Raw genomic sequence first — 22,519 nt, 5'->3', positions numbered from 1 at the left:
TAATTTTATAAAAATCACTGTATTATAGAATAGTAAAATATATTGGTCAATAAAATGAAACAGAGAATGCTAGGAATCCTAAGGTGTGTTGATTAAAAACTACAACTACTAAAACGATGGCTTCAGATAAAATACGTGACCTAAATGAGTGACTAGATTGAGAAAGTTGGTGCACACACACATGTTTAATGCCCCTTTTAATAATAATCTACTGTCAGAAGTCACACCCCCCACCGCTGAAGTGAAAGACAGGCAAATAATTAAGTAATATAAATTGACCAAGTCTGTCACTCTTGTCCATCTTTCTATGTGTCTTGAGGCCAGCTCACTCTTTGGAGCCGGAGGACATCTTGAAGAGGGAGCTCCTGTTGATCTTGAAGAGTCTCCATCCCTCATCCAGAGTGATGTCGGCCGCCCCACGACGCTTGTAGAACTCTATTGACTCCTGGTTGTCCTTGGCGACGACGAAGTGCATGCTGTTGCAGCGAGTCTCGAATGCCATCTGAGGGGGAGAGAGGAAGGGAGAGCAGGTGTTAGCACACATAATTAAACCCAAAAGTGTTTGATGGGGTTGAGGTCAGGGCTCTGTGCAGGCCAGTCAAGTTCTTCCACACCGATCTTGACAAACCATTTCTGTATGGATCTCGCATTGTGCACGGGGGCATTGTCTTGCTTAAACAAGAGAAGGCCTTCCCCAAACTGTTGCCACAAAGTTGGAAGCACAGAATCGTCTAGAATGTCATTGTATGCTGTGTTGTTGATTTCCCATCACTGGAACTAAGGGGCCTAGCCTGAACCATGAAAAACAGCCCCAGACCCTTATTCCTCCTCCACCAAACTTTACAGTTTGCACTATGCATTGGGGCAGGTAGCGTCCTCTTGGCACCCGTCTAAGCCAAATTTGTCCGTAGGACTGGCAGATGGTGAAGTGTGATTCATCACTCCAGAGAACACGATTCCATTCCTCCAGAGTCCAATGGTGGTGAGGTTTACACCACTCCAGCTGACGCTTGGCATTGGGCATGGTGATCTTAGGCTTGTGTGCGGCTGCTCGGCCATGGAAACCTATTTCATGAAGCTCCTGACGAACAGATCTTGTGCGGATGTTGCTTCCAGAAGCCGTTTGGAACTCAGTAGTGAATGTTGCAACCAAGGACAAACGATTTCAGCATTCGGCAGTCCCGTTCTGTGAGCTTGTGGCCTACCACTTCGCAGTTGAGCAGTTGTTGCTCCGAGACCTTTCCACATTACAATAACAGCACTTACAGTTGACCAGGGCAGCTCTAGCAGGGTAGACATTTGGAAAGGTGGCATCCTACTCTGACACGTTGAAAGTCACACAGCTCTTCAGTAAGGCCATTCTACTGCCAATGTTTGTCTGTGGAGAATGCATGGCTGTGTGCTCGATTTTAAACACATGTCAGCAACAGGTGTGGCTGAAATAGCCGAATCAACTAATTTGAAGGGGGTTTACACATACCTTTATATATAGTGTACATGTTCTCTTTTCCCAACGCACATTCATTGACTATTTCAACAGCAATAAGCAAACAAAACACACAGAAGAAGAACAGAATCAACGGTATGTACAAAAAAATCATAACTCACTGAAATGGGCTCAAAATGGGATTCTGTTAGAGGCATTGACCTACAACAGGATTCTGGCCAGAGCCATGTAACAACTGACTGACAGCGCCCATCTAGTTTTTACTATGTTTACAGAGTCATAACTCCAAAATTACTCACGTCACTGAGGAGCTTGAGGATCTCTGAGCCGATGCCGATCTCTGGTGGAAGGATGACAGAGAAGGAGAGATTATGGTTACTGGTCAGGTCAGAGAGGAAAGAGAGCGACAGAGTAGGAGAGGAAAATAGTTACTTTGCTTACCCCTGTACTCTTCCATGACAAAGAAGTCTTCCAGGTAAAGCAGCTTGCCGATCCAGGGGTCATAGGTGAAGTAGTACATGGCAAACCCAATCACCACAGGACCTGGACACAGAAGTAAACCCCACACATAAAAACAAGCCAGATGTAATGTAACAGAGCTCGTACCGGAGTTACCCAGGTAGCTAATCTATGGTCAGTTGAGCATTTCCCTAAATGTTTAAGGGTGTTTAGGACTTGGAAGGGCAGAGCTGCGCATATATCCATGGTTAAGATTATCTTGAACTTTCAGCGGTTAACTCAGTCTGGTTGCCAGGGGACTGTGTAAAGAGGAGATGTTGGTTGTGTTGTGAGAACTGACGCGTGGAGACAGACTGCTCTGGCTCAGAGAAGCTTCCAACGGAAGTTGGTTAGCGGGTGAGTGTCATACAAGTGTGTCTGGCCTACATGTGAGTGACATCCACAACAGCAGTAGGCCTAGACACTATACACACTGGCCTTTCGATCAGAGAGACGTGCGTTTGTATGCGTTTCTGTGTGTACAGCAACAACATTTCAAACAAGACACCTAGTTACTTCTCAGAGAATGTGCCAAAGTGTAACTGAAATGTTTGTCTCCTCCCAGACACCCAGTCATGTCATTGTGCATCACATCAATATACAGAGCATTCGGAAAGTATTCAGACCCCTTCCCCTTTTCCACATTTTGTTACCTTACAGCCTTATTCTCAAATGGATTAAATAAATAAATTTCCTCAATCTACACACACACACACACACACCAAATGACTAAGCAAAACCAAGTTATACATCTTTGCACATTTATATAAATAAATACATATACACACTACTGTTCAAAAGTTTAGGGTCACTTAGAAATGTCCTTGTTTTTGAAAGAAATGCAAATGTTTTGTCCATTATAATATCAAATTGATCAGAAATACAGTGTAGACATTGTTAATGTTGTAAAAGACGATTGTAGCTTGAAACGTCTGATTATGGAATATCTACATAGGAGTACAGAGGCCCATCATCAGCAACCATCACTCCTGTGTTCCATTGGCACGTTGTGTTCGCTAATCCAAGTTTATAATTTGAAAAGGCTACTTGATCATTAGAAAACTCTTTTGCAATTATGTTAGCACAGCTGAAAATTGTTGTGCTAATTAAAGAAGCAATAAAACGGGTCTTCTTTAGACTAGTTGAGTATCTGGAGCGTCAACATTTGTGGGTTTGATTACAGGCTCAAAATGGCCAGAAACAAAGAACTTTCTTCTGAAACTCGTCAGTCTATTCTTGTTCTGAGAAATTAAGGCTATTCCATGTGAGAAATTGCCAAGAAACTGTCAAACTGAATCATTTTAGAATAAGTGGAAAAAGTCAAGCAGTCTGAATACTTTCCGAATGCACTGTAACTATTGTAAAGAAAAAGGTGTCTCTGTATCGAGTAAGGACAATACAAACTGGGCTAACAGTAAGGGCAGTACAAACTGGGCTAACAGTAAGGACAGTACAAACTGGGCTAACAGTAAGGACAGTACAAACTGGGCTAACAGTAAGGACAGTACAAACTGAGCTAACAGTAAGGGCAGTACAAACTGGGCTAACAGTAAGGGCAGTACAAACTGAGCTAACAGTAAGGACAGTACAAACTGGGCTAACAGTAAGGGCAGTATAAACTGGGCTAACAGTAAGGGCAGTACAAACTGAGCTAACAGTAAGGGCAGTACAAACTGGGCTAACAGTAAGGGCAGTATAAACTGAGCTAACTAACAGTAAGGACTGTGGCTGTCATGAAATCTTGTCAGCTGGTGATTGTCAAGCAAATAACTGGTACTTGACCGTTAATTAACAAACGCATTTAGCATCTCCTGGCTTCCACGCATAGCCTACAAGCCACTGATGCAGACCTTTGGATCTACCATTTTAAAAAGTCTAACAAATCCATGTAATATAGTGTACACCATCACAATACATCTATGTATTTTAGACTGGTCTAAAGAAACATGATATGAAGAAAATGTAGTCTATTTCAAAAGAACAGATTAGCATACACCTTGTCCTTATGTTAGGTCCTGACCTAGGTATGTCATATGGCTGTGGGCTACACTAGTTAATTTAGCAGACAAGATTTGCTTAGAATTCCATGGCATTATTTTATTTTATAATTTGAAGAATTCAATTGAACATAGCTGAATAAAATAAATGTTTTCTCAAAGATTTCTGGAGGAGTGCGTACATGTGGCTATTCTGTGTTGAGCTGTTAACAAAAACAGGTATTCCTATATGCTTAATTTATATTTTTTTAATTAAACTTTAGTTGTGATGAAAACATATAACTCGACGTTTGTATTTTTGATATATTCCAAGGTTGCATGAAGCAACTAATGATGATTTGAAAAAAGTTCCATTAAAAGGCATGAGTTCTGCTTTGTTATTTGTGCAGGCTGCACACATTTCATCAGCCTCTCATTGACAATTTGACAAACACTTGATAATGCCTCAAATTTCCCGGCTGCTTCCACATTCTGTGGTCATAATACCCCCTAAATACATCCATGCCTTTTGCGGCCTGAGGCCGTTGTGCCCTTGGGCTGAATATAATAATTATCATTCCCTTCTCCCGGCTGCGTGCTCCGAAGCACCTCTCACTTACATGGCTCTCTCGGCCTATCACGTGATCGGGTCTTTCTCAGAGGCTACAAGTGAAGACACACATCAGGCACACAACTGCGTGCATCCTTATCCAATTCCGAGGCGCACATTGAAGATATAGGAAGAACTATCCACATTTACTTTTAGTCAGCCAGCAAGATGAGTAGGCCTAACAAACCGCAAAAGCACTAGCCTATATCAATCTACTATCCCCCATAGTACAAACGTTGACCTGTGAGAAAAAAATATTCCAAACATAGCCTGGGACAGTTGTGTGATGCAATAGATCCCAAATTAATACAACCACTAGCATCAAAAAACCTTTAAGCAATGAGGCGGATGCAACAGATCAAAATGTTTAGCTTAAAATACTATCACCTAATAGTTTATTTCGTTACATTATAAGTGCAGCAATGTACAGATGGCAGTAGGCTATAAGCACAAATGTTCCAAAATTCAATTCTCAAAAGTAACCTCAAATTGCAATTATTCATGTATTTATTTTATTATAAAGGTGCATTTTTATGGTGAAGATTCTTCCTCAAGCACTGCGTATGCAGTTAGGCTCTACACACTATGTAAAGAAGTTATTATTTGGCCACTTTAGTTGTGAGACAAACCTTAAACATATGGGCCTATGAACTAGGCTACAGTAGAATTTGAAAAAGTTACCCCAAAAAAGGGATGCACAGTTTGCCTTACTGCACACAAGCTGGGCATCATTCACAAGTGATAGGCTAATAGTGTCACCTATCAGACTGTTCTTGATTTAATTTAGTCTTTACATACATTTAGTATATGTGTGAAATTTGTTTTGATTTAGAATGGACCATTATCATGCACCAGTCTCAAAACAGGGGGGCTTAAATAGAGAATGGAGGAAGCTTTTCCCATGGTTCATTTTCATGCCAGCCAGGTAGGCTATACTCCTGTTGTACAGAGAAGCAATGCGCTTGATATTAGGAATGTTGAGAAATAAATATAGTAGGCATAGCCTATAGAAAGCTAATCTTCCTCTTTTCAGTAGAGGCCAGCACTGTTTTCTCACACAGGTGCATAGCCTATAGAAATGTTGCGCAACATGAGCTCATGGGCTCTCATGAAGTGTTTGATTAGATTTTCGATTACATTTGCATTGATGTCAGAGTGGTTAGAGGGACAATAGACTGCCGAGTACCAGGCAGTTAGCAAGTTTGGTTGGCTTCTAATGACCATCAGCAGAATCAGAGCTTTGAGAAGCCTAAATACCGTCACATGGAATTTGACTGCCATCATGACTCATGGGTGCAGGTGTGGCGGTAATATGGTCACGTAACATCCCTAATTACAGGTTTGATTTATGTTTGGCATAGGGTCAGTAGCTACACACCAGGGATCCCCATGGGGCAGACACGTTCTTCTATGCTTAGGAGAGGCACCGTTTCAGTCAAGCCCATCAGATATAGTTTGCTATAATACAATATCGGTCTGTCACACTCAACACATCCATCCAATCCTCTGAGATGGACAGGTGTGATCCAGGGAATAGACAAGATCATTTGATATACAGAATCTTACCGTTGTTGCTCTGCGGCTCACTGGGGACTTCTGCCATGACGCAGTGGTATAATGGGTTGTCACCGAATCCGTCCTCGAGCAGATCTGTTTTTACAACGTTAGAAATGCCTTGTAATCTATGCACTGCAGTCAATCACATGGTGACCGAGACAGAAATGCTTTAGTTTCATTCAGACTCACCTTCCTCAGTCAGTTTCACTTGGTTTTCCATTCCCTCATATTTAGCCAGTTCCTGGCCAGAAGAAACATTTCAGATTCAAAACCAAGAACAGCGAGTCAATAGGGAAAGTTTATCATTCACGGAGATAAGTGACAGTCAACGAAGAGAACAGCATTTAACTTTATAAAACACAATCAAATGGAGGAAACCGGGCCTGTTGCCAACGTAATAAACACAAAAAGGTACAAAATTACGGAGCTAACTGTGATACAGACGGATATCCAGCGAAAATGGTCTGTTTTTATCACCTTCAAAACAAGTTTGCAGAGTTGATCTCTGAATGCAGATAGGATGAGCACATTTAAAATACCCAAATGGGGTACAAAAGGCTGGATTTTCCCTGGTCATTGTAACCACCACCCGTAGAGCAATGCAAATAAATCACATTTCTACCGACATATTGAATATCATTATAGAATATGCGTAAAATTCATCCTCCAATTGCAACATCTGCCTTTTGTCTCAAAACTTTCTATTTTTAATATCTGCAAACACTGAGTTAGGCTTAACTTCAAAATAGTCCATGGCATCATCACTGTCAATCGTGAATGATAATTATTCAGGTTTCACCAGTGAAATATTCAAACTGCGTCTGCATGGTCTCAATCAGTTTAAATTGGAATATGCATTTAGATTTTCTTGAATTGCTGTTGCATGAGCAAATTAGAGGAGATGGTGTTAAACTACACAGAACAAAAATATAAAACATGTTGGTTCCATGATTCATGAGCTGAAATAAACGATCCCAGAAATGTTCCATACGCACAAAAAGCTTATAACGACAATATATGGAAACGTCTGCTCTACCCAAATTTACAACTAACTAATTGCAGCATTACCGCAAAGATGGACGAGGCAAGTGGAAGGGGGAAAGTAAGGAACTTGTCTGTCGGCCCTGCATTAAAGACCAAAATTGGTTTAAGAAAATTGTGATAAATTAAACTGGTATACTTCTCTATTTAAAAGACCTAAAAATTGACAGCTGTGCCATATAGATTGCAAAATCGTTGAAGAGATTTTTGATATACTGATTCTATAGCACATGGTTTATGATACACAAAACAACGCCAGATTCAAAACAGTTTCAGTGTAAGCTATTATATAAAATTCTTGCAAACAATAGAATGTTATATTCTGTATATGGAGGACACAGCCATCCCAGCTCCGCAGATTTTTCTGCAAAGAGAATCATTAGATAATTTGCTTAGCTTGTTTTTGGTCGCAGGTTCAGGAATGGCTGAAGAATCGCAACATTTACCTGGAGCTAACTCTGCAAATAGCACTATTGGGTGATTTGAAGTACTAGTCAATCGATCAATAATATAACAAACTTAAGCAAAAATGTTTCTTTATTTTACAATCTTTAGAAACTATGACATTGGAAAGGTTCAGAACTTTTGTGAAACATCACAGTTGAAAAATACACTACCGGTCAAAAGTTTTAGAACACCTACTCATTAAATGGTTTCTTTCTTTTTACTATTTTCTACATTGTAGAATAATAGTGAAGACATCAAAGCAATGAAATAACACATGGAATCATGTAGTAACCAAAGTGTTAAATCAAAATATTTTATATTTGAGATTCTTCAAATAGCCACCCTTTGCCTTGATGACAGCTTTGCACACTCTTGGCATTCTCTCAACCAGCTTTTACCTGGAATGCTTTTCCAACAGTCTTGAAGGAGTGTGCTTAGCATTTGTTTGCCGCTTTTCCTTCACTCTGCGATCCGACTCATCCCAAACCATCTCAATTTGGTTGAGGTAAGGGGATTGTGGAAGCCAAGTCATCACAGTCTACTCTGCAGCACTCCATCACTCTCCTTGGTAAAATAGCCCTTACACAGCCTGGAGGTGTGTTATGTCATTGTCCTGTTGAAAAACAAATTATGGTTGGACTAAGCTATTGGGGTGGTAGGAAGAGCGTTGGGCCAGTAACCAAAGGTTGCTGGATTGAATCCCTGAGCTGACAAGGTAAATATATGTCGTTCTGCCCCTGAACAAGGCAGTTAACCCACTGTTCCCCGGTAGGCCGTCATTGTAAATAAGAATTTGTTCTTAACGGACTTGCCTAGTTAAAAAATAAAAAGCCCAAACCAGATGGTGTATTGCTGCAGAGTGCTGTGGTAGCCATGCTGGTTAAGTGTGCCTTGAATTCTAAATAAATCAGACCGTGTCAGCAGCAAAGCACCATAACGCCACCTCCTCCATGCTTTACAATGGGGAAATACACATTCAGAGATCTGTTCACCCTGCGTCTCACAAAGACACGGCATTTGGAACAAAAATCTCCAATTTGGACTACAGACCAAAGGACACATTTTCACCAGTCTAATGTCCATTGCTGGCGTTTCTTGGCCCAAGCAAGTCTCTTCTTCTTATTGGTGTTCTTTAGTAGTGGTTTCTTGGCAGCAATTTGACCATGAAGGCCTGATTCAGTCTACTCTGAACAGTTGATGTTGAGATGTGTCTGAACTCTGAAGCAATCATTTGGGTTGCAATTTCTGAAGCTGGTAACTAATGAACATATCCTCTGCAGCAGAGGTAACTCTGGGTTTTCCTTTCCTGTGGAGGTCCTCATGAGAGACAGTTTCTTCATAGTGCTTGATGGTTTTTGCGATTGCACATGAAGAAACTTTAAAAGTTCTTGAAATGTTCCTTATTGACTGACCTTCATGTCTTGACAGTCCATCATTACTTTGTTTCTCTTTGCTTATTTGAGCTGTTCTTGCCACAATATGCACCTGGTCTTTTACCAAATAGGGCTATCATCGGTATACACCCCTTACCTTGTCACAACACAACCGATTGGCTCAAACACAGTAACTTTTAAGAAGCTTTTAATTGAAATGCATTCCAGGTGACTACTTCATGAAGCTGGTTGAGAGAATGCCAAGTGTGTGCAAAGCTGTCATCAAGGCAAATGGTGGCTATTTGAAGAATATCAAATATATTTGGATTTAACACTTTTTTTGGTTACTACATGATTCCATGTGTTATTTCATAGTTTTGTTGCCTTCACTATTATTCTACAATGTAGAAAATAGTAAAAATAAAAGAAAAACCCTTGAATGAGTAGGTGTTCTAAAACTTTTGACCAGTAGTGTAAACACAGCAAAAAAAGTAACGTTCTCTCACTGTCAACTGCGTTTATTTTCAGCAAACTTAACATGTGTAAATATTTGTATGAACATAACAAGATTCAACATAAACTGATACATAAACTGAACAAGTTCCACAGACATGTGACTAACAGAAATGTAATAATGTGACCCTGAAACAAAGGGGCAGTCAAAATCAAACAGTCAGTATCTCTGGTGTGGACACCAGCTGCATTAAGTACTGCAGTGCATTTCCTCCGGGACTGCACCAGATTTGCCAGTTCTTGCTGTGAGATGTTACCCCACTCTTCCACCAAGGCACCTGCAAGTTCCCAGACATTTCTGGGGGGAATGGCCCTAGCCCTCACCCTCCGATCCAACAGGTCCCAGACGTGCTCAATGGGATTGAGATCCGGGCTCGTCGCTGACATTCCTGTTATGCAGGAAATAATGCACAGAACGAGCAGTATGGCATTGTCATGCTGGAGGGTCATGTGTGGTACCCTTCCTGCAGGCTCCTCCTGACGAGGGAGGAGGATGTCTTCCCTGTAACGCACAGCATTGAGATTGCAGGCAATGACAAGCGCAGTCCGATGATGCTGCCCCAGACCATGACGGACCCTCCACCACTAAAAATCGATCCCACTCCAGAGCACAGGCCTCGGTGTAACGCTCATTCCTTCAACAATAAATGCAAATCCGACCATCACCCCTGGTGAGACAAAACCGCAACTCGTCAGTGAAAAGCACGTTTTGCCAGTCCAGTTTAGCGATGGACCTATAAGCGACGTTGTTTCTGGTGAGGACCAACCTTACAACAGGCCTACAAGCCCTCAGTCCAGCCTCTCTCAGCCTATTGCGGAAAGTCTGAGCACCGATGGCGGGATTGTGCGTTCCTGGTGTAACTTGGGCAGTTGTTGCCATCCTGTACCTGTCCCGCAGGTGTGATGTTCGGATGTACCGATCCGGTGCAGGTGTTACACGTGGTCTGTCACTGCGAGGACGATGAGCTGTCCATCCTGTCTCCCTGTAGCGCTGTCTTAGGCGTCTCACAGTACGGACATTGCAATTTATTGCCCTGGCCACATCTGCAGCCTCCTTGCAGCATGCCTAAGGCACGTTCACGCAGATGAGCAGGGGCCCTGGGCATCTTTCTTTTGGTGTTTTTCAGAGTCAGCAGAAAGACCTCTTTAGTGTCCTAAGTTTTCATATGTGACATTAATTACCTATCGTCTGTAAGCTGTTAGTGTCTTAACGACCGTTCCACAGGTGCATGTTCATTAATTGTTCATGGTTAATTGAACAAGCATGGGAAACAGTGTTTAAACCCTTTACAATGAAGATCTGTGAAGGTATTTGGATTTTACGAATTATCTTTGAAAGACAGGGTCCTGAAAAAGGGACGTTTATTTTTTTGCTGAGTTTATACAGCAAATATTAAATCAAAACTGGATGGTCTTTAGATATAGATAGAAGTTAAGGGTAGCTGAAAGATGGGACTATAAACAAACAAAATATAACTATTGTAAAATGTATGTAGTATGTATAAGCTGGAAATAGAAGCCTAAGTGTTGTCCATTATTTTACTCTAATTAGGGGAGGGGTGGTAGGGTTAGGGGAGGGGTGGTAGGGTTAGGGGGGAAAATATATATAAAATCAAGTGTGTGTGTACACAAAAAAAAATATATATATATATATAGTGCCGGGGACAATAAAAGGCCACTCTAAAATGTGCAGTTGTGTCACACAACACAATGCCACAGATGTTTCAAGTTGAAGGAGCATGCTGACCGTAGGAATGTCCACCATAAGACACTACCATTTTCATTTTAGAGAATTTGGCAGTACTTCCAACCGGCGATGTACTTCCAACCGGCGATTTGGCAGTACTTCCAACCGCCTTTCCAACCAGTGGAATGGCGATGTGGGTTTTTAATGAGTGTAGGTGGTAGCTGCAGAGAAGTACCTGGGCGTACGAGATTACTGCGGAAGAGTTAAGAGTGTTGAATTTGGTCACCCCAAAACTTGCTTATTTGATATGTTAGGTTTATTTGAGCCAATATAAGTTTTGTAATGCTTAAGTTATTACGAGTGTACTGATTTTAGTAGGACTCTTTACATCGGAGTGGTCCTGAGATCGCTATGCATATTCATGACATGAGACTAGTAGCATAGCATCTCTCTCCACTGAATATAGGCCGTTGACGTCAACAACCCTCATTGAATATTCAAAATAAGTATTAAAATAATGAGATGTATCCACCAATCAAAAAAAAGGATAGGCGGGAGCTAGACAGCTGTAGTGCTGCTTTGTGGACAACGACTCCAATTTCCCTCATCCAGAGCTAGCTAGCTAACATTAGCGACCCTAGTCTGACTTCAAGAGAAAGCTAAAGAAAGCTGGATGTTATCCTAGTAAAAACGCCCTGTCTTAGGTCAGTTACGATCACCACTTTATTTTAAGAATGTGAAATGTCAGAATAATATGAGAGGATTATATATTTCAGCTTTTATTTCTTTCATCACATTCCCAGTGGGTCAGAAATTCACATACAATCAATTAGTATTTGGTAGCATTGCCTTTAAATTGTTTAACTTTCAAATTGTTTAAGCTCCTCCTGCCAGTCACGCACACATTTCCAGGTAGCCCCCTTCACGCACAAGGTAGCCCCCTCCTCCTATCCAGCCCCCTGCCAGTCACGCACTCCTATCCTAGGTAGCCCCCTGCCAGTCACGCACTCCTATCCTAGGTAGCCCCCTGCTTTTGGCAAGAGGTATGGGCTTCTCTGTGTGGGTTTGAAATAAACCAGTGCTTTTGTTGAACGACTTTACCTACCATATTTACTATCAAAGCTCAGTGTTGAGGCAAAATATCAAACCCCTCTTTTGGAAACAAAATAAAGTTATATTCAGATAGTTTCAAACTTATTGAGTTGATGGCTTTTTGGCTTTTCCAAAACAAATTGAAATAGCCAACAATGGGAATAGATTGGTACTTTAAAGTGTGTTCCAAGCAGAACCCTCTTATATCCTCCCTCTGTTGTCTGCAGGTGCCAACATCAATGGTCAGACAGGTGAGGCCCAGGAGACCGCCCTGACTGGCCTGCTGATGGGGTACCCGGAAGGTGGTCGACTTCCTCATCAAGGCCGGGCCGACATCGAACTGTTTGCTCAATGTCCAAGCCGACGGGAGACAGAACTGACGTATGTCTGTGAGAACGAACACACAGGCGTGGCTGACGTGCTGCTGCAGAGTATGAGGGCATTTTCTAGTAAACCTTACTAATGCTTGTGTACTAAAATATCCTCTTTAAGCCTAGGCATTGGGCTTGAGATTGTTAAAGAAACTAAATCATATAAGATAGAAAAGTGTGTGTGTATTAGTATAGACCTGTTCTGTAGACATCTGACTCATTGCCACTAGAGCCACAGACACCTTGCTCATCAGATAAATCTACAATGATACAGTAGTCTTAACCAGTTGCGATTTTAGCATGCACATCTTGGTGGGACAAAAAAAATATATGAAGTAGGATGCATGCCAGCAAAGCTACTACACAACAACACATTAATTGCACTATACCATTGCTACACCTGGCTATCAGCGGAGCCTTGTCTGGCAGCGAAACAGTTCAACCTCATGAACTGCTTTAAAAAAAAAAGCTGACATGACTGACTTGCTTAAACAAAAGTGGTTTCTACTGACAATTGAGATGTACAAACTGTTATAAAGGGACAACAAGTGGATAAAAGGCAATCTGTAATTTCAATTAAGACAATGAGCAAGCTAGGACGGACGTAGTCAATAGGACAATTTGTTCAGCACTTTTGAAATTTACAGCGACAGAATTCAGAACATGGACCGTTCTTAGTGTTCTTCCTGTACACCAAGTCAGAACCGTGGGATAAATAAAGGGGGCATATAAACAGACAATGAAAGCTTACAATAGTCGATGATTACATTTTTCAAAAACAGGTTATAGGCTACTTGTGCACCAAATCAGAACAGTAGGCAAAATTAAGAGGTGAAAAATAGACCAAATGGTTAGGGTGAGGCACATGGGCTACTAACAGCTTACTACACAACATACACTTAGTATTAATTTCTTAGCTACAGTATAAATATCTCCCTGGTATATTACATCATTTATGCAGCAGCATACAATACATGTTTGGACTCACCTTGTTTTGCTGTGTTCACTTGAACAGGAAGATGGCACGGCGGTGCTTCGTGGGCAAATTTTGTTATCAAACTTGATCAAAGTCTGGCATTCTCTGGATTTATGGTGCTTTCATGACAACTGGGAACTCAGGGGGAGAAAAAAAAAATCTAGACTCATGACGACGTCAGTGATCTTCAGGAAAGAGGCCCGATTCCCCATTTACAATTCTGAGTTGGATGAAAGTTCAAAACATATTTTCCCAGTCGTAGCTAGTTTTTCCTCCGAGTTCCCAGTTGTCTTGAACTCACTAAAGTCAGATTTTGCAGTTCCTAGTTAAAGTTGTTTTGAGCTCAGTACAATTTGTGCTTTGACAGCATGGCCAATGTTTATCATTTTCAACTATGAAAAGAGACCCTTAAACCGATGAGCACCAATACGTTTTATCTATAATTTCTCTTCATATGACAAGGATTGAAAAGGATTTGCCAGTAGATTGTCGACTTGATTCATGATGACTGCTAGCTATGATTTTGAAAGTATGATTTTGACATGATCAGTCCAATCAAAGCTACTGTACATATAACGTGATTTGATGTCATTTTATCTGTGGCCAATGACCTTGAGCCTTCTTGGATGGGCACTTTAATGTAACGCTATGTCAGTAGCCAAAGGGCTAGAATTTCCGAGGTATATCACCTTACACTTTGCGGTGACGTAGCTTCCCCATGAGTGACAGAACACAGAGCCAATCACAGCGCAAAGCTCTGTATTTTCTGCTGGCTTGCCCCACCACCACAGAAAGCACTGAGCTAGGCTGAAACGCCGGCATTTTTGAGCTGCCTTAAGAAAAAAATCAAATAAGAGGACCATGTTTGTATGCGGCTTAATTAACTCAATTATATATATTTTTTTTAACATTGTTTGCAAACTGATGTGACACATATTACTGCCAAAATAACATGCAAAACAGGCAAGACCTGTTATTTATTTATTTTTTGCTAAAAATGTGGGGCTCAAAACAGGTGAGGCTCTGCACTGTCGGTCTGTCTCTTTCTCTCTGTCTGTCCCGCTTGGGCTTTCTCTCGCTGGCTACCTGTCTCTACGGCTTTCGCTCTCTGCCTGTCTCCCGCTCTCTGGCTCTGTAGTGCTCTCTGGCACTGTAGTGCTCTCTCTGGCTTGCTCTCTCTGGCTCTGAAGTGCTCTCTCTGGCTCTGTAGTGCTCTCTCTGGCTCTGTAGTGCCCTCTCTGGCTCTGTAGTGCTCTCTCTGGCTCTGTAGTGCTCTCTCTGGCTCTGTAGTGCTCTCTCTGGCTCTGTAGTGCTCTCTCTGGCTTGCGCTCTCTGGCTCTGTAGTCTCTCTCTCTGGCTCTAGTGCTCTCTCTGGCTCTGTTCTCTCTCTGACTTGCTCTCTCTCTGGCTCTGTAGTGCTCTCTCTGGCTCTGTAGTTCTCTCTCTGGCTTGCTCGCTCTGGCTCTGTAGTGCTCTCTCTGGCTCTGTAGTGCTCTCTCTGGCTCTGTAGTGCTCTCTCTGGCTTGCTCTGTAGTGCTCTCTCTGGCTTGCTCTCTCTGGCTCTGTAGTGCTCTCTCTGGCTCTGTAGTTCTCTCTCTGGCTTGCTCTCTCTGGCTCTGTAGTGCTCTCTCTGGCTCTGTAGTTCTCTCTCTGGCTTGCTCGCTCTGGCTCTGTAGTGCTCTCTCTGGCTCTGTAGTGCTCTCTCTGGCTCTGTAGTGCTCTCTCTGGCTCTGTAGTGCTCTCTCTGGCTCTGTAGTGCTCTCTCTGGCTTGCGCTCTCTGGCTCTGTAGTTCTCTCTCTGGCTTGCTCTCTCTGGCTCTGTAGTGCTCTCTCTGGCTCTGTAGTTCTCTCTCTGGCTCTGTAGTGCTCTCTCTGGCTCTGTAGTTCTCTCTCTGGCTTGCTCTCTCTGGCTCTGTAGTGCTCTCTCTGGCTCTGTAGTGCTCTCTCTGGCTCTGTAGTTCTCTCTCTGGCTTGCTCTCTCTGGCTCTGTAGTTCTCTCTCTGGCTTGCTCTCCCTGGCTCTCAATATCAAATGGATTTATATGCATGGGAAACATATGTTTACATTGCCAAAGCAAGTGAAACAGAAAATGAAAGTGAAATAAAATGAACAGTAAACATTACACTCACAAAAGTTCCAAAATAATAAAATACATTTCAAATGTCATTATGGTTCACTGGTTGCCAGGAAAGTTATTGGGGACATTGCCCTGTGTAGGGTGCAGTCTTCGAATGGGACGTTAAACGGGTGTCCCGACTCTCTGTGGTCACTAAATATCCCATGGCACTTATCGTAAGAGTAGGGGTGTTATCCCCGGTGTCCTGACTAAATTCCCAATATGGCCTTCACACCATCATGGACATCTAATCATCACCAAATGTATAAATTGCCTCATTCATCCCCCCTCCTCTCCCCTGTAACTATTCCCCAGGTTGTTACTGTAAATGAGAATGTATTCGCAGTTAATTTACCTGGTAAAATAAAGGTAAAATAAAAGCTCAGTTTCCACCTCATTTGTGGGCAGTGTGCACATAGTGTCTTTTCTTGAGAGCCAGGTCTACCTATGGCAGCCTCTCAATAGAAAGGCTATGCTCACTGAGTCTGTACATAGTCAAAGCTTTCCTTCATTTTGGGTCAGGTATTCTGCCACTGTGTACTTTCTCTTTAGGGCCAAATAGCATTCTAGTTTACTCGGTTTTTGTATTCTTTCCAATGTGTCAAGCTCTCTCTTTGGCTCTCTCTCTGAATCTCTTGCTTTGGCTCTCTGGATCTGTCGCTCCCTCTCTGTTTTTCGTTCTCAGTCTCTCTCTGGCTGTCTCTCCATCTCGCTTCGTGTCTTTCTCTTTGTCTGCTCATCTTTCTCCGTCTCACTCTTGTGAAACATTAAGGTAAATCAACCATAACCCTTCTTGGCAAAGATGTTTTAATTGCTTTGGTGATTGATTTGATGGGTAGTCATGGATACAGCACACTACTGATTGCACAATCAATGACGTGTGCCTCACCATGCAATAGTTACTTCAAAATGCATTGTCTCATTATTTATTACATACATTACATTATTACATACATAACCTTCCAGAGTGGCAAATATGTCGCAAGGATCTGTACAGAATTCCTGGAATCTGAACATGTCCCAATTTCGCCATGGCCTGCATACCAGACACCTATTGAGCAGGTTTGGGATGCTCTGGATCAACGTGTACGACAGTGTGTTCCAGTTCCCGCCAATATCCAGCCACTTCACACAGCCATTGAAGAGTGGTACAACATTCCACGATCAACAGCGTGATCAACTCTATGAGAAGAAGATGTTGCGGTACTTGAGACAAATGGTGGTCACACCAGATATTGACTGGTTTTATGATCCACACCCCTACGTTTTTTTTAAGGTATCTGTGACAGATGCATCTGTATTCCCAGTCAAGAACATCCATAGATTAGGGCCTAATGAATTCATATATAAGGCGTTCTGAAAGTATTTAGACCCCTTGACTTGAGACATGTTGTTACATTAGTCTTATTCTAAAATGGAATAAATATTTTTTTCCATCAATCTACACACAATACCCTATAATGACAAAGCAAAAACAGGTTTTTAGAAATGTTATACAAATGCATTAAATATAAAAATGAATTATCACATAAGTCTTGAGACCCTTTACTCAGTACTTTGTCGAAGCACCTTTGGCAGCTATTACAGCCTTGAGTATGATGCTACAAGCTTGGCACACCTGTATTTGGGCAGTTTCTCCCATTCATCTCTGTAGATCCTCTCAAGCTCTGTCAGGTTGGATGGGGAGCGTCGCTGCACAATTCTGGGCTCTGGCTGGGCCAAAAAAAAGGACATTCAGAGACTTGTCTCAAAGCCACTCCTGCGATGTCTTGGCTATGCGCTTAGGGTCGTTGTCTGGTTGAAAGGTGAACCTTCAGCACAGTCTGAGGTCCTAAGTGCTCTGGAGCAGGTTATCATCAAGAATATCTCTTCACTTTTATCCGTTCATCTTTTCCTCGATCGTGACTAGCTTCCAAGTCCCTAAAAAATATCCCCACAGCATGATGCTGCCACTGCCATGCTTCACCGTAGGGATGGTGCCAGGTTTCCTCCAGACATGACGCTTGGCATTCAGGACAGAGTTCAATCGCGGTTTCATCAGACCAGAGCATCTGGTTTCTCATGGTCAGAGTCCTTTAGGAGCCATTTGGCAAACTCCAAGCGTGCAGTCATGTGTCTTTTACTGAGGAATGGCTTCCATCTGGCCACTCTACCATAAAGGCCTGATTGGTGGAGTGCTGCAGAGATAGTTGTCCCATCTCCACAGAGGAACTCCGGAGCTCTGTCAGAGTGACCAAGGCCCTGCTCAGTTTGGCCCGGCGGTTAGCTCTAGGAAGAGTCTTCGTGGTTTTAAACTTCTTCCATTTAAGAAATGGAGGCTACTGTGTGCTTGGGAACCTTCTATGCTGCAAATTTGTTTTGGTACCTTTCCCCAGATCTGCGCCTCGACACAATCCCGTCTCGGAGCTCTACGGACAATTCCTTCAACATCATGGCTTGGTTTTTGCTCTGACATGCACTGTTAAACTGTGGGACCTTATATAGACAGGTGTGCCTTTCCAAATCATGTCCAATCAATTGAATTTACCACAGGTGGACTCCAATCAAGTTGTAGAAACATCAAGGATGATCAATGGAAACAGGATGCACCTGAGCTCAATTTAGAGTCTCATAGTAAAGGGTCTGAATACTTATTTACATAAGGTATCAGTTTTTTATTTTTTATAAAATGTGCAACAATGTCTAAAAACCTTTTTCCACTTCATCATTATGGGGTATTGTGGGAAGATGTGAGGATTTATTTTATTTTATCCATTTTAGAACAAGGCTGTAATGTAACAATGTAGAAAAAGTAAAGGGGTCTGAATACTTTCCGAATGAACTCCATCTTAGGTTGGCCTTGGTCTGACGGTGAAAGCGCAAAATGGGATTTATCAATTTAGGTCATTCAGAGTACATGTCACTGTTTGTCATCTAATTTTTCACACAGGGTGAAAAAGCCCGGGGGCCAGGTTGGGACATTTTTTAAAAGAATGGAGTATACCCACTTCTCCAGGCACCACTACACCACTGGCTGTAGCGCAACAACGTGTGGAATAAGTCAAGGGGTATGACTCATTTCTGAAGGCACTGTATATCTGCCTTTGCACACATACACACCCACCTACCACTTATGCTGCTGCCATAAAGTATATACTGTTTACTATCAACCAACTTTAAGGTGCATTACCACCACCAACTGGCCTGGAGTGTGGACCTCAGTTCATCTTTCAATCACACACGTGGGCATATGCTCCTAAAAACCAATGAGGAGATGGGAGAGGCAGGACTTGCAGCGCGTCAATAATAGAACTCAGTTCTATTTTAGCGCCTGGCTACCAGACATTCGTTAACCTGCGTGAGCAGTTTGGATGAAATGACTGAATAACATGTGTACATTTATTTTGCAACGCTTGCACACCTAACGCGAGTGGTGTGGTCAGCATGTATAGGTGAGGTGATAGCTAGCAGAGTAGAATCCTTGGAAAAATAGAGTTGCACACTAGGAGCTCAGAAGCAATCATTATATAACCAAAAGCCAAGCTGTCTTCATCAGGGTATAATGACAAACACTGCATGTCACTAGTTTATATAGTCTGAAAGGACACAGGTGTCTGTAATCCTGGCTGGCTGTGGCTTGATTTAGAGATATAAAAAAAGCATGAATGGATAACATAAGATCATAAATACAATTTGGCTACATAGACCTACAAATATTATTTACAATTGATAGCAAAAACACAATCTAAAACAACGCTGTGTATTGTTTTAGCTGTAAGCTCTTTTCTACAGAAGACTACAAAATAATAAAGGAAGGTGTGAATGACTGGTCAAATATCAACACCATTCTGAAACACCACGAGGGTAGTCCTGAACACCACGAGGGTAGTCCTGAACACACAGACAATATGATTAAGTGAAGAGAACTTGATCTGCTCCTAAGTCGGGGACAGACTCTTGACCAAATATAAATGACAATTTGAGGCTGAAAGAAAGACATGGCAGGATGTCCTTACATGTTTAATAAGGATCACCCAGTCTCTGGCTGAAAGAAAGACATGGCAGGATGTCCTTACATGTTTAATAAGGATCACCCAGTCTCTGGCTGAAAGAAAGACATGGCAGGATGTCCTTACATGTTTAATAAGGATCACCCAGCCTCTGGCTGAAAGAAAGACATGGCAGGATGTCCTTACATGTTTAATAAGGATCACCCAGCCTCTGGCTGAAAGAAAGACATGGCAGGATGTCCTTACATGTTTAATAAGGATCACCCAGCCTCTGGCTGAAAGAAAGACATGGCAGGATGTCCTTACATGTTTAATAAGGATCACCCAGTCTCTGGCTGAAAGAAAGACATGGCAGGATGTCCTTACATGTTTAATAAGGATCACCCAGCCTCTGGCTGAAAGAAAGACATGGCAGGATGTCCTTACATGTTTAATAAGGATCACCCAGCCTCTGGCTGAAAGAAAGACATGGCAGGATGTCCTTACATGTTTAATAAGGATCACCCAGCCTCTGGCTGAAAGAAAGACATGGCAGGATGTCCTTCACCCAGTCTCTGGCTGAAAGAAAGACATGGCAGGTTTAATAAGGATCACCCAGCCTCTGGCTGAAAGAAAGACATGGCAGGATGTCCTTACATGTTTAATAAGGATCACCCAGCCTCTGGCTGAAAGAAAGACATGGCAGGATGTCCTTACATGTTTAATAAGGATCACCCAGTCTCTGGCTGAAAGAAAGACATGGCAGGATGTCCTTACATGTTTAATAAGGATCACCCAGTCTCTGGCTGAAAGAAAGACATGGCAGGATGTCCTTACACGTTTAATAAGGATCACCCAGTCTCTAGCTGAAAGAAAGACATGGCAGGATGTCCTTACATGTTTAATAAGGATCACCCAGTCTCTGGCTGAAAGAAAGACATGGCAGGATGTCCTTACATGTTTAATAAGGATCACCCAGTCTCTGGCTGAAAGAAAGACATGGCAGGATGTCCTTACATGTTTAATAAGGATCACCCAGCCTCTGGCTGAAAGAAAGACATGGCAGGATGTCCTTACATGTTTAATAAGGATCACCCAGTCTCTGGCTGAAAGAAAGACATGGCAGGATGTCCTTACATGTTTAATAAGGATCACCCAGTCTCTGGCTGAAAGAAAGACATGGCAGGATGTCCTTACATGTTTAATAAGTATCACCCAGCCTCTGGCTGAAAGAAGCATAGCATTCAGACAAACTCTTCCAACCAGACAATGGAAGATTTTAATTCAAATATTTACACATTTAGTAACATTTAAGATTGTATGGCAGAAGTGCATTTGTGTAAATGACTGCTTAACTAACTATGTGACATACTTTCCATTTCTTCCAGACAGACTGGTTCCCATGCTGATGCTGAAAATGCCCAGGCTGTAGAGGGAACCAAAGCTAATCACACAGCTGTATAAGTTTTATTTAGCTATTTTAAGACATATAGCTGCAGCTTATTTGGCTATTTTAAGACATACAGCTGTAGCCATGAGTTGAGTTGATTTGAGCATGGCACAAATCATGCTTCATTAACAGCATGGCCAATGTTGAATGTTTATCATTTTAAACTTGGAAAAGAGACCCTCAGACTTGGGACCACACAGCCACTCCTATGAATAGCAGGCTAATGATTGATTTTCAATGCTTGCAGTTAGCCAATGATACCTTCCAAACCCCTCATTGTTGAATTAGCGATTTCCAACTTGTTGTGTAATGTTTATGGCCGATGAGCACCGATAGATACATCTTTTTTTCTTTTTTTTTGCCAAGAACGTGGCGCTCAAATCTGAAAAATGGGTCGCCACTGCTGATTCGTGAAGAACATAACTTTGAAATGCCTCAGGATTTAAGTTCAACTATGGTACCCCATCACAACCACGAATTTGAGAGCGCTTTTACTCCGTACGTTATATTCCAAAGATAATTGCTCACTTATATTAACATTACGGTACGTACAGGCATGTCAAACGTCCCGAAGGAAGTACAATTTTAATTGCTGTCAATTGTCCCGTTACTCTTGGCAAGATTTGCTTCATCCATCACAAGCTTTTCATAGTTAGCTAGTTAAATACCAAAATACAACTAACTCCTCAAGCATCTTTAGATAGCAAATCAACGATACACACGGAAATACTGTCGCCGGAGAAGAGTGACGAAGGGTGAAACCAGGTCGATTTTCTAGCTAAGCAATCAGTGATTTTAGTTTGCGGCTTACCTTTATCAGTCGCAGTATGTCAGGCACATCTTTGGGTTCAGCTTTCCGTATTTTAAAATCTGTCATTTTCTTATATTAATAAGAGCTGAACAGTCGACTTAAAAGCTAGTTAGTTATCTAACGTTAGCTACCTTGCTGGTTCTATTCAAACCAAGTCCCTTTAAGCAAAATGTTCGCTAGATATATTGAAAGACATTGTGGAGAGGTTAGATTGGGAGCGCCTTTTTATCCCATTGTTGTGTGAGCCAGCCCACGCGCGGGTTGTTTTTACACAAGGCGTGTCTGTTGTACTGTCATACATGCATCAGAGAGGCTTCATTACACAGTGGCGTGTGTTTACGGTTGGATCAATATTATTATATTAATGGATCAATATGATTATATTTTTTGTAGTATTGTTTTTCATAATTTTCCTAAAATTCGCAAGAGGCTCAATGTATCTCACATGATACACATCCGAGCTTGCGAAATAACGCCCCTATGTCTCTACGTGTAGGCCATCCCATCTATCTGATGCTGTCTGTTCCAAACGAACATGACATTGTAGCATTGAAGGATAGGGAAGTCACCGGCTGGCTCCTCCGTC

At 42.0% G+C, this 22,519-nt stretch overlaps 1 protein-coding gene across 1 annotated transcript; it reads right to left on the bottom strand.

Moving 5' to 3' along the window:
• On the bottom strand, positions 1-22,192 carry LOC115121014 (diamine acetyltransferase 1-like). The gene is made up of 6 exons (XM_029650011.2): positions 21,934-22,192; positions 6,278-6,329; positions 6,098-6,181; positions 1,889-1,990; positions 1,747-1,787; positions 1-502 (listed from the first exon to the last, which is right to left on the bottom strand). The coding sequence occupies exons 1-6, from the start codon at positions 21,997-21,999 to the stop codon at positions 326-328; spliced, it is 522 nt and encodes a 173-aa protein (XP_029505871.1). The 5' UTR covers positions 22,000-22,192; the 3' UTR covers positions 1-325.
• Positions 22,193-22,519: the final 327 nt, after the last annotated feature.

The sequence above is a fragment of the Oncorhynchus nerka genome, linkage group LG6 (assembly GCF_034236695.1).
Source record: "Oncorhynchus nerka isolate Pitt River linkage group LG6, Oner_Uvic_2.0, whole genome shotgun sequence".
NCBI lineage: Eukaryota > Metazoa > Chordata > Actinopteri > Salmoniformes > Salmonidae > Oncorhynchus > Oncorhynchus nerka.
The sequence above is the reverse complement of the archived record's forward strand: the minus strand, read 5'-3'. Positions and strand labels throughout refer to the sequence as shown.

What these genes read in the sequence shown, in the direction of transcription:
- LOC115121014 (XM_029650011.2), bottom strand. Translation starts at nt 21,999, where the DNA reads ATGACAGATTTTAAAATACGGAAAGCTGAACCCAAAGATGTGCCTGAC. An exon ending in ACATACTGCGACTGATAAAG is followed by an intron (nt 6,330 to 21,933) that starts GTAAGCCGCAAA and finishes TCTTCTGGCCAG; the next exon opens with GAACTGGCTAAATATGAGGG. An exon ending in AGTGAAACTGACTGAGGAAG is followed by an intron (nt 6,182 to 6,277) that starts GTGAGTCTGAAT and finishes TTGTAAAAACAG; the next exon opens with ATCTGCTCGAGGACGGATTC.